Genomic DNA, 13,421 nt, shown 5'->3' with positions numbered 1-13,421 from the left:
CTAACATGTTTTCTATTTGTTATCTTGTTCACTCTTTAATACTTTGCTTGTTAAATGACTAATCTAGACTTATGTTGTCTAATACTTGGTACAATAAATGCTTGACACTTTCATAGCCTATATTGTATGGTATAACCGACACTTGAGCTATGAAAAGAACTTGATTTGTTGTTAACATAAGTTATAATCATAAATATCTAACAAGATTTACAACTATTAACATTACTCAAATAAGATAACTAATGTAATCATGTTAACAATTTATAATTTGATTGGAACCTGCTTTGTGTATGGTTTCCAATTGAATAATAAGAATTTATGCTATACTTGTTTGACATACCATTAGTAGATTCTCTAACCTTGAAATTTGTTATTATCACTGTTTAATCCTTACGTTAATCTTACATATCAAAGTTCTCATCAACTTCTTCTGCTTCTTTATTATTGTTATTACCACCACCACCACCACCACTACTACTACTACTACTATTATTAGTATTAGTATTTACTGTTATTATTATTATTGTTGTTGTTGTTATTGTTGTTGTTATATTATTATTATCTATAATTTATACAATTAATCTCCCTATGGTTTGACTCCGATTTTGTTGAGTTATTTATTACTTCAACACTCCAGCACTTGGAAGAAGACATCAATCTTTTGATCGTGTCAATCAATATACCTTTGTTAGATCTTATTACATAGATACCTTCTTATGCTAAATATTTGAAAGACTTGTGTGCCGTGAAGAGAAAATTGAATGTGAAAAAGAAAGCATTTTTAGCCAACAAGTAAGTGTCATTCTTAAAAACAATAATGTTTTGCAATATAAAAATCCTAGTTGTCCTATAATTTCATGCTTTATTTAAGAAAATAAAAGTGAAAAAACTTTATTTGATCTTGGAGCTAGTGTGAATTTACTTTTATATTTAATTTTTATAAGTCTCAATTGAAGTGAGTTAAAACCAATTTTTTGTAAGTCTTTTACTTGTTGATAGATATATTAAATGACCTAGAAGAGTAGTTAAAGATGTGTTAGTACAAGTTAAAAAATCATTTATCCAATAGATTGTATTGTCTTAGATACATAACATGTTAAAGCATGTAATTCAAATTTTTTTTTATTTTAGGATGTTTATTTCCTGTTACTTCTAATATATTGATTAATTGTAGGAATAGAGTGATGAAGTTATCCTTTAGGAGTATATGATTAAAAATGAATGTTTTCTACATTGCAAGTATCCTAGATATGATCATAATTTATAGGAAGAAGATTTTATTAAAGAATTAGTTTATGAATAATTTTAAACTACTTTTAGTGAAATTGAGTTCAATGAATCTACAAATTCACAAATAATTTATTTTTAGAAAGAAATCAAAGACAAAAAAAAACACTGAAAATGTTGTCGCTAATCATTTGTGAAGAATGATAATAGAGTCAACATTTTGCATTACACCAATAAATAATTACTTTCCTAACAAATCTTTATTTTCTATATGTAAAATGTCTTAATTGTTAATATTATCAATTTTCTTGCAACAAAAGATTTGGCAGCTCATTGAAATGCCTAAAACAAAACAAAACAAAATTTCTTAAAGGAAAATTTTTTTATTGGAACAACCTTTACTTTTTTAAGTATTGTCCTAATCAAATACTTTGAAGATGCATTCTTGATAATAAGGTAAGTAGTGTCATTAAATTTTGTCATTCTAAGGCATGTATGGATCATTTCTCGTAAAAAACAACTATAAAAATCTTACAATGTGGATTTTATTGGGCCACTATGTTCAAAAATACATATGTATTTTTTAAAATTTGTGAAATTATTAAAAATTAGAATCCATTTCAAATCATCACATAATACCTTTAAATCTTATTCTTGTCGTTGAAATGTTGAAATTTTTAATTGTTAGGGTATAGCTATATGGATTTATTTTCTCCATCATTTGTTTTTTGTACATATTAGTCTTAATAAATTATGTTTCAAAATGAACAGAAATAATTATAAGTTAAAATAATGATCACAAAACAATAATGAAGATTTTAAAATAAAATATTTGAGTTGATTGGAATCACTTGAGCTATGATAAGGGTTGGTACATAATTTTTACGAGTAACCATTTAAATCTTTGATAAAAAAATATAAAATCACACATAAAATTATCACTCCTTATAAGATAAGTGGACACATATTTTTAGAAGGATTTGTTCATTAATATTTTGTAACAATATTTTTATCCAATAGAATTTTTAGATTTTCACACTGCAATGGCCCATATAAGAAGACAATTATCCTAAAAAAACAGAGATGCATGTAAAAATAATAATAATAACAACAACAATAAGTTTAACAATAGGTTCAGAAATCAGAATTTGCTTGTTTCGTATTGCGTTGGCTACGGATTTATGAATTTCAGAATAGTCAGAAAACTGGTTGATCAACTCATATTCAATGCAGCATGTGATAGGAAGTTTGGGACTGTAGAGTTTGTAATAGAATAGAAAGATGACGACAATTGTTCATTTTGAGTAAACGCTGCGGTGGCAACTTTTAATTCCACCTGGCTTTTTTTATTTTATTTTCCCAGTGACTTGGACATAGGCTCTGATCAAGGTTTGTTTCTTGAGTTCAAAACCTTGGAACCGTCGAGAATTTATTTCTTTGAATGCATTGATCAATGAGAGATAGACCCATAATTTAGTGCAATTTATGCACAAAAGAATACTTAGCGTGGGTTGATGCATAAACCGGCGTAAAAATGTCCTGACCGTTCAACCAAAAATAAAGCATGCTAAAAGTAGATATAATATATTAATAATAAATAAAAAATAGTCGAGCAGCTGTTCCAGTGACCCTGAAGGTCTGCAGTGCATATAGCAAAACGGGAATTCGTGAAACATTAATTAGAGCTCCTAAAGTTGCAATCACATACTTTATGTTTGATAAGTAGGCATGGTTCAGGTTTAGAAGAGAGAAGCAACAAATGCACCTCCTGTATGGCAGTACCAGTTGATTTGGCTCTGCGAGTCCGAATCAAACATCGTTCACCTCATCACTTCTTATGCCAGAAACAGTTATCATTGATTCCAACACCTCATGTTCTACAGCTCTTTCACAACATCACCTTGGGCTCTTGCACTTGAGAATGAAATGGTCATCATGGAAACTAGAGCTCCTCTTGGATTTTTATAGAATCAATCATGAAGAAACAAAACCCCATTCCTTACATCGAAAGGCTGCTCGACCCTCAGTCATCAACTCGCTTTCTGTCACTGTTTGTTGTATGATCGCCCAAGTGTCGTCCCAATGCATGAGCAAGCATCCTCTTTGCAGCTCCCGCATGTTCCGCTTTTGAGTAGTCCTTGGTACCATTTCTCCCTGTTAGATTCTGAGATTTGCTGATATTACAAGTGCCGCCTCTTTCCACCAGCACTGGGTGCGAATTCCTCTGACCTTGTGATGAAGCACAAGATCCATGATTATTGCTCTTTGTTTTACCCAACGAATTGATATTTTTGTCAGGCAGGAAAGCAATCCCTTGAAAAGCTTCTGAGCTAGAACTAGGTTCGATTTTGCCCTTTTCTTGGACATGCTGTTCTTTGGTTTTCACTCTATGTCCTGTGCCATCCCTAACCGCAGCACCTTGGTTCCACAGACTTGTGTTTTGACCCAAAGCATGAGCTATCATTCGATGGGCAACCACAAGTACCATATGTGGCTTCTCCTTAATGGGTTCTCTCATTTCTCCCACATCCCTTGAAAAAATACGGTCCCGAGCAGCAAAATAAGCTACTTCTCTCTCCCTAAATGCATTATGAGGAGGTGATGTTGCTGGCAACACTGAAACATTACCAAATAGACATAAGGGAAAACCCAAAGAAGGATGAAAGAGTACTCCTGATACAGTTCATACAGCAGCTTGGCAATTAAATGGAGAGAAACTAAGTCCTTGATGATCTTTCAAAAGCAAGGAAAAAAGGAAACCTTCTGATATGATATGTAGCAAGATAAGGAATAAACTCTTGACAAAAATATATTTATTTTAATATCAATGGAAATGGTTAATAGAAAGACCATAATGATTAATAAATAAATAAAACCTCTTGTGAGTGATTATGTGTTCCATTCCACAAAGTTTATTTTTTCATTAAAAATATATCCTTCATTCATTTTGGCAAAAATCATATGACCATGTCCGCTTTCAATAGTAGACGATGAAAAATGCTTTTCATCAATTCTCTCATAATGTTGGTGGTATATATAATAAGCATATGTACTAACATAGCTGTATTTCGAGGTACGACGTGCTCTTAAAGAAGCATACCAGAATCTAACAATAGATGAAGGATAGAGCAAGAAAATTAGTTCAGCCGCAAGGGAGATACAAGGAGATACCAGTGTGGCTTTCACTGTTAATCTTAATAACAAGAAAGAAGGAAAAAACAGAAGGTACGACGCAACATCAAATATAGACAACAACTTGCTCCTTGTCACAGGTCAAATCATCTTTTTATAACCGTAAAAAAATATAAAGACATCAGGGAGCTTAAAATCTAATGCATATTAGTTGACACTTTTTAAATATTGAGATTGTGAAATAACAGATGGCATATTCATAGTCATAATCAAGGAAAACTTGAGCCCGAGCAAAATAAAAAATAAAAATTGTTATGCTCTTACTAAAAAGGATATAAATGTTTTGAACCCAAAAAAAAAAAAATTGTAACAATGGATGTTACTTTTTTTGAATTATAATCATCTTCCAGAAGAACCAAAACAAAGAGTTGGCTGTCTTTTTCTCAAACTGACAACTCACAATATGATCTTTCTTCAACTATGATCATTCAATCTAAAAACACAAATTGTGAAACAAGTTCTTTAGATACTTAAAAGTCAGGTCTTCCTACAACATCATGTCATGATCCTAATAGAAGAGAAATAGAAACCAGAACCACAATATTAACACCATTTGATGTTGTCTACTCATGACAGAGGACAGTTCAAAAGAAAGATTCGTCCAATCCTTTGCCTGCCTAGAATCCATAAACTGTCCATGTAATATCCTCACTAAATTCATACCTCAGATTTAGTTTATTTCAACTTCAAGTTCCGAGTCTTCTAGTTCTAAACCCAAGTCTGGTTCCAATCCTGAATCCAGTGATTTTGATCTTTCCATTGCTATCCGTAAGGGTGTGAGGATCCATTGTTTAATTATGTGTCTTATGAAAATCTCTCACCTGTTTTTTGTGTCTTTACCTCACAATTGTCTGGTATGGAGATTCCTAATTTTGTACTGATACTCTAAAAGTTCTTAAATGGAAAGAGGTTTTTGAGGAGAAGCTCTTGAAAAAAATGGTACATTGAGGTTAGTTGATCTACCAGGAGGAAAGACAATTATAGGGTGCAAGAGGTTATTTACAGTTAAGTATAAATCAGATGACTACCTAGAATGATATACAGCTTGATTGGTTGTCAAGGGATTCACACAGACTTTTGACAGTGATTACATAAAAACGTTTGTTCCAATAGCAAAGCTCAACTTAGTGAGAGTACAGTTCTTGTCACTTGCAATTAATTGTGACTGGCTTCTGCAACAGTTGCATATGAAAAATGCATTCCTTAATGGAGACCTAGAGGAAGAAGTATACATGGATGCAGTTCCAGGATTTTGTGAAAAGTTTGGCTCAAAAGTGTAAATTGAAGAAGTCCTTATATGGGTTAAAATAGTCACCAAGAACTTGGTTTGAGAAACTCACTCAATTTGTTAAAAAGTTCAAACTGAGCATACAATGTTTACAAGACATTCATAGGATAGCAAGAGAGCAGTACTAATTGTGTATGTAGACAATATTATTCTTACTGGAGATGATGTACTTGAGATGAATTGATTGAAGTCTTCCCTCTTATAAACATTTGAGATTAAGGATTTAGGGTCTTTGAGGTATTTTCTTGGAATGGAAATTGCTCAGTCAAAGAAGGGGACAGCGGAAGTATGTCCTTGACCTTCTTAAGGAGACTAGGATGAGTGGTAGTAGGCCAACAGATACTCCAATAGATTCCAATCAGAAACTTGGAGATGATAAGGAAGGTTATCAGATGAATACAACATAGTATCAAAAGTTGATGGGAAGCTTGATTTACTTATCAATACGCGGCCCAATATTGCATTTGTTACGACTTTAATAAGTCCGTTTATGCACTCACCATATGCAAAACATTGAGGCAACTTATCAGATTCTCAAATACTTGAAAAGTACACCAGGCAAGGGTTTACTCTTTCAGAAAACTACATAGCAAACAATAGAGGCATACACTAATGCAGATTGGGCAGGTTCAGTCATTGACAGAAGACCCACATCAGGATATTGTACTTATATCTAGGGAAATATGGTTACATGGCAAAGTAAGAAACAAAATGTGGTTGCAATAAGCAATGAGGCAGAATATAGAGGTATGACTAATGGAGTTTGTGAAATTCTATGGCTGAAAAGACTTCCTGTGAATATGCCAACGAAATTGTATTGTAACAACAAAGCAATAATATGTTTTGAACAAAATCCAATGCAGCATGATCATACAAATCATGTAGAGATTGACACACATTTCATAAAAAAGAACATTGATATTGGAGCTTCGTGCATGCTTTTTGTTACTACTACCCAATAAATAGCTGATATCCTAACCAAAGAACTTTTTAGAACTAGTTTTCAGCTCTTTGTAAGCAAGTTGGACATAATAGACATCAATGCACCAACTTGAGGAAATAAAATAGGAAGTGTTATTGCAAATAAAATCTGGAATTACTATTTCAGATTTTTAAGAGTTTTTGTTTTCTATTTTCTAGCCTAGAGATTTGCTCTTTTATATTTTTTATTTTTTGATTTCTTGACCTTCCTAATTTATTGGCCTCATCTACTATATATCTTGTAATCAATATTACTGAAAGAATAAGAGAGAAAACTCTTCATCCTCCAAAAACCTAAAACACTCAATTTCAATCAATCAAATATTGAAAGATAATATATATATATATATATATATATATATATATATATATATATTAAATTAAAAAAAAATAACTCGAGTAAACCTATAAAAACATGTTAAACTCATGATTCAAGTCATAAGAACGGAATTACCCCCAAAGAAAACAAATAAAAAAAATATATAAAGACCAATTCCCAACCAATCCATGGTCGAAGTACAAAATTAAAAAGAAAAAAAGAAAAGAAAAAAACCCTCAAGTCAACCTGAATTCACATGTCAAATCCACAACCTTGATTATGAGATCAAGATAACTCTATACAAAAAGTTAGGTTTTAAAAACAAAAGGTTAAAATGATAAAAAAACAAATTTATCCTAGCATAATCTAAAAAAAAAAATTATTGGTGTATGATTTTTTAAAAAAAATAAATTCTTTGATTTTGTTTAAATGAAGGTAAAAAAATGAAGGAAAGCCTTTTAAAAAGGAGCCCGAGGGTTTAGGCCAAAGGGACCAATTCCTAGGCCGAAAAGCAAGGGCAACACACATGCTTTCCTATTGATTTTTATTTATTTTTGTTGTCCAACACAACCAGTTTCCAACACTAAAAATTAGGGCAGGGGTTTTTTAACCTTAAAAATTCAATATTGAACCATTTTTTGAAATGCCTAAAAAATCTTGACTGACATAAACCCCTTTAAGCCTTTAAGCAACCAAAAAATCAGTCCAAAACAAAAAATCAACCCGAAATTCAAAAACTTTCAGAGTTTAGATCTATATTCTTGGGCCATTTTAAGGTGAAATAACACTCAAGTGAAATTTTTCTCATCGAATGGAACCCGTGAATACCATATCAATATTTTTAGTGGCAAGTGAAATTTTTCTCATCAAATGGAACCTGTGAATACCATATCAATATTTTTAGTAGCCAAAATGGTATCAATCGACGACTTTCTCTCTCTAACACCAAAATCCTATGTCTATCTCTCTTCTCTCGAACCAAGAACTAAAAAATAAGAAAATAAAGTTGTACACCAAAAATGAGTTTTTAAAATACTAAAAGATGGAAAGATTGTCATTTAAAAAGTAGGACCAAAGAGAACTTTTCAGCCTCAATTTTTAAACCGCCACCCATTTTTTGCATCTTTTTCACTTTGGTCCTGTAACTTTCAATCATGCCCTTTCTTAGGAAATTTTACCTAAATTGGCTATCAATTTGATCATAAATGGACTTGATCAAAGTCAAATAAAACTTCAATGACCAAAATGAAAACGAAAAAAAAATTGTGACAATCTACAATGAATTGTGTGTGTAAGTGGCATGGGCTAAAGTGTTTCACCCCAAGCCTTTTAGTGTTTTGTTAATACTAATTGTTTGTCTAAGAAACAGGCATGTTCAGTGTGTAATGGATTCAAGCCACTATTAATCAGTTGACCTTATATCTAGGGACAAATTGGAAGCAAAGACAGATTGGAGGTATGTTTGAAATATACGAAGTTGAGCTACCTCCCGAAGATTCATGTTAGATTGCTTAATTGCTACACTCTTTCCAGCCTAAAAGACACTGAAAAGAAATGAAAAAGCAATTATTTGAACAATGTATCGTAGCAGAGCTAAGATCCTTTCATATTGTGGTGATCATGATAGTAGCTAGAATCAATTGTTTTAGTACATCCATTCCTTATATTTCTGTTAATGTAAATTATAATAGAAACATGCTACTTTCAATCACCACATCAAAAGTACTGAATAATTGTGTGTTCCATTGTGAAGATGGGGCAACATCACATGTGAAATATTTTAAAAGGGAAGGCAAAAAATGGTTTAACCTGGGGGAGCATCTTTTCTCCTCAGTAATTGATGTGATGTTGTCAAAGTGTGAGGTTCATCAAATTGGAATAGGATGTCACTAACAAGGATGGAGGGTCTGCAGTAAAAGAAATATGTTATCAAAAGAAGAAAATATCTGACCGCTGCACCCCAAGTGAGAAATGAGTTCATATTGAACAAGAAAGATCATTTAATATTTTTCTATCAGCAAAATAAAAATTATCCATTATGTTGCTAAACCATATATTGAAGTTCTGAAGTGAAACGCCAACTTATAGAAAGGCAGGAAAAAAATCATTGTTACAATGAAATTTCAGAGTTACAAATTGTCCGAACAACAATATCAATATGACAACTGGGTGAATGTAAAAAAAAAATAGAAAAGAAGAAGACAAACCCTTGAGACAAACATGACAAATAAAGTGGATAGGAAAAGTCATACCAAATTTAATAAATAATTAAACTACAAAGTAATTATCACTACATGTACGCATACAAAAGCATTTACTAGTCAAGTCAAAAGTGTAATATATGCAATTAACATAATGACAAAAGGGATCACTAAGAGGAGCGCAACACAATCATAGGAATAATATAGCTACTGCAACAAGTAGAAAAAATAAATGAAAATCTAGAGTTTAACAAAGTAAGATACAGGTGAAAGTTGTAGAAAAACATGCTTGTAATAAAGTTCTGGGTGTTTTATGATTTAAATTTATCAAAGAAAATCAGAAATTGGCTTGACATGCTTGAGAAATCTTTGAGAGGTCCGAAAATCTGGGAGCTTCTCTTTCATTCTTGTTATACTCCCTCAAACAGCCTAAGTCCTCTACTTTAGGAAATAGATGTTGATGAGCTATTAGAAATTTAATAATAGGTGCTCTATTAGACGCCAAAAACCTTTTAAAAGTCAATGATTATGAATAGGAATTCCTTGATATGAAAACAAATTAAATAGAAACGTGAATAAACTCTTGATTAACCTCTTTTATAGGAATCAAGCTAAAATCCCTAACTATAACAAATTTTAGTGTACCTGACTATTAATCCAAGTTTTCCTTCTTTCTTTGTCATTTTTCCATGATCAGAAAAAAGCTCAACTTTAAATTCAGCATGAGTAGGTGGAAAAATCTATAATTTTGAATAACATAAAATGATTCTCTCCTCTCTATTGAACGAACCAAATGCATATGCAATGCTAGATTTGTCCTTAAAGATAAAATTATAAATGGCACAAATTGAATATCAATTTCATTCCTTAGAATTTCCTAATAATCAATTTGTTGCTCCTTTTCATCCTTAAAGACCCATTGTCTAAGCTTGAGAAAAACCATTTATTATTAAGATGGACTCATAAGACTTGCCCCTTCCACAGTTTCTAGTCCACATTTTATTTGCCCTTCAAGGTAGGTTTCATCAATTGGAGATTCACCAGAAGAAGACCATTACCTTAGTGATTTTCCTATGAAGCTCATTTGTATCTGTGTTACTAAGATTCACTTTTCATTTTAGTGATAGAGAAGGGTTGGGTATAATGATGCTTATTATCATAGCACATCCATAACTCATCAAGGTTTGACAATTGAATACTGAACAATTATCACAAGAGTAATACCTTCCTAAGACATTTACCAAGGTAAAGTAGAACTATGTTGAGGTCTATAACGAATAAATGATGCCAACTTTCCAATTATCATTATGTTCTCAACAATGACAAAAATTCAGAAACTCAAAAGACAACACTTGCTCTAAAATCTTGTAGAGTATATATTAAGAATAATAAATACTAAGTTTTGAATTGGCTGTATCCCTACTCCTACAATACAAGTCTTGAAGAGACAACAAGGGCACATTTGAGCTATACTAGAAAGGTAAGTAAGGTAAGACCTAACTTTCAAAAAACAAAAAGGCACAGCTTCTAGTGGGTCGTGCTCATGCATCAAACAAGATGCATCCCTTTGGATCTGATTATAGCATTTTTTTTATGACAAATGCTGACTTCTCAAAACTTCAACATCATTATATCCATCCAACTTCACTCAAAAGGATTGCTTCATGGAACACAAATGCAGACTTCTTGGAGAAAAGTTGTTTAGTGAAACTGGGATCTAACCAACTTCTTGTTGTTGTTGTTGTTGTTGTTGTTGTGTACCCAACAAATAACATTTACATGTTTCAACATCTTAGATAGATACCCAACAAAGAACATTTGTCCACAAAAATACCATAGGAGACAAGGCAGCAAAATGAATGAATGATATGAGAAGAAACCTAGTGATTGATACCGTAAGACATCTTGACTGGACAGGACAGCATAAATGTTACACAGTAGTTGTACATAAAAGAAACAAAAACAATTAGAGATTACGTGGGTTTACATGCATACATTGATGTCTCCGGGCACCGCTCTAAAATCAAGTGACGATCAGCTCCCTCGCCAAAAGATACATGAGAAAACCTAACACAAAAAATAAACCCTGGTTTAATTAGTTAATTAAAATAAACACGCCCAAATATAAAAATAAAAATACCCAAATATATCAGCAAGGCGATGCAAAAGAAGACGACTATATGCATCCATTGGCTGGAGCTCCAAGATACCATCGGAGTGGGAACTGCAATTCATTAACAATTTGGTGTAAATAAATATATAGAGCGAAATAATATTACAATTACAAATTTACAATTACCTGTCATCTTGAAGGAAATTAAGAAAGGTTTCTTCCATTGACAAGACAAGATGTTTGCAACGAAGATTATCCTTCACCAGAAAAGCCAATTCCTCTACCTGCAATTAACAATCCATTAATTAATTATAGACAGAGAATGAAAGAAAATTTAATTTAATAATTACCATAGCAAACTCAGTCACGCTCATATTTTATTTTCTGGAGAAAGAAGAGGACGATTATAAGCAGCAGCAGCAGCAGAGTAGATTGAATTAAAACTTTTCTCAAAGGAGGAGCAAAAGAAAACGAAAAGAGGAGAGAGGAGTCGTTCCGTGAGAATCTAATCTGGACTCTTTATTTCCTCTACTCTCTATTTTCAACGGTGGGTATTTCACAAGTGATTTCAATCTTTCATTTATCTTCGTATAAAAATAATAATAAAGTTGTTCTTTCAATATTATATTCTCATGATTTGTATATCTTTTCATTAAATTGAAATTTTAAAAAATAAAATAAAAATACTCGGTCTTTCACCCAGGTCACTGCAATATAATTCGATCCAAATAATATAATGATTGTTTTGTTTCTTTTAGAAAAAATAATTGAATTAATTATAAAAAGTAATACGACAGACTTCATTGATCATTATTAAAATAATTAAGGATAAATTAAATTTTTAATATTTTTAAACATAGTATAATAACTAAATAGTATACTAACTAAATTAATCGTAAAATAAAATAAAATTAAATTAAATTGTCATTAAAGAGTTTTTAGAATTTTTATTTTTCAAAATACAATAAAATAATTAAATTATTTTTAAAAATAAAAAATTATTCTTAAGGGGGATTTTTGTATTTTTCTTATGATTATTTAGTTATAATCAAATCAAATATAAAATAATTTAATTTTTTAATAAATAAAAAATATTATTTATAAATAAAAAATAATTAGTTTATTTGATATATATTTTGTTTTAACACGTGGAATACTTATTAGCCCTCTTAGTAAGAAGTGTTACATTTTCTTATGGTTAAATATTAACTTTCATGATGGTTTTAGAAATGATATATTAAATTTTTCTAGATAGCGAGATGAGTATTAGTTGAAGACTGACGATATGATTTTAATAAGTTATTTTTTATCTCCTTTCTTTTTTCTTTTATACGACTTTAAACTTCACATTTTCATTTTTAAAAATTAAATATGTCATGTCAGTTTAAATTTGAATCAATTTTAGTTTTTATTTTTTTTATTATAATTTGTTTTGCTTTTAATGACTTTTGAACCTGATTTTATTTTTCAATTTCATCCATAAACATTTAATTTCATTTGATTTTTTTATTCAATTTAATCTTTATTCTTTTGATTATTAATTTTTTATTTTCTTGATTTATTTTATTTTTTAATTTTACTTTTCATTATTTTACCTCATTTAATTTTTATACCATATTTGTTTTTTATTTTTTTATTGCTATTTGTTTTGCTTTTTTATTATTTCATTGATTTATTTTTTGTCAATTTCATCCTTTAATATTTAGATGATTGAGAATTTTGTTTCATGACCTTTTTGTGTTTGTTTTCTATAAGGTAATTTTAGTCTCATAACTTAGATTATGAGTTTTAAAGATTAGCTTGATTTTACTTTAGCCTTCTTTAGGTCTTTTTTAAAAATAATTTTTTTTTTAATTTCATCTTTTGACAATTAAATTATTGGGTCTTAAGATTTATGATTTTTCATCTTTTGACAATTAAATTATTGGGTCTTGAGATTTATGATTTTTCCTCTTTTATATATATATATATAGAGAGAGAGAGAGTTACCCTTGTCTCACGTTCTATGTTATAAGTTAGTCTAGTTTAACTCGAGTATTTTTTTTATGTTTTAATTAATTTTTTTTCAGTTTTGTCTTTCATTATTTTTTTCAATTTCTT

General features: G+C 30.6%; 1 protein-coding gene across 1 annotated transcript; it reads right to left on the bottom strand.

Annotated features, from left to right (window-relative positions):
- Positions 1–2,794: 2,794 nt before the first annotated feature.
- LOC105116898 (uncharacterized) lies at positions 2,795–11,898 on the bottom strand. The gene is made up of 6 exons (XM_011014398.1): positions 11,672–11,898; positions 11,508–11,605; positions 11,349–11,432; positions 11,204–11,275; positions 8,817–8,914; positions 2,795–3,843 (listed from the first exon to the last, which is right to left on the bottom strand). Exons 1-6 carry the CDS (start codon positions 11,693–11,695, stop codon positions 3,251–3,253), a joined length of 969 nt encoding a protein of 322 aa, XP_011012700.1. The 5' UTR covers positions 11,696–11,898; the 3' UTR covers positions 2,795–3,250.
- Between the last annotated feature and the right edge of the window lie 1,523 nt (positions 11,899–13,421).

The sequence above is a fragment of the Populus euphratica genome, unplaced genomic scaffold (assembly GCF_000495115.2).
Source record: "Populus euphratica unplaced genomic scaffold, PopEup_1.0 scaffold1100.1, whole genome shotgun sequence".
Classification (NCBI taxonomy): Eukaryota; Viridiplantae; Streptophyta; class Magnoliopsida; order Malpighiales; family Salicaceae; genus Populus; species Populus euphratica.
Note: the sequence above shows the minus strand (reverse complement) of the source record. Positions and strands in the feature narration are given on the sequence as shown.

Excerpts from the sequence above, each read along its gene's own strand:
- LOC105116898 (XM_011014398.1), bottom strand. The coding sequence starts at position 11,695 with ATGAGCGTGACTGAGTTTGCTATG. Across the intron at positions 11,276-11,348 it reads CGCCTTGCTGATATATTTGG|GTTTTCTCATGTATCTTTTG; the intron begins GTATTTTTATTT and ends TTTTTGTGTTAG. Across the intron at positions 8,915-11,203 it reads CGGTGCCCGGAGACATCAAT|ACCCTCCATCCTTGTTAGTG; the intron begins GTATGCATGTAA and ends CTTTTACTGCAG.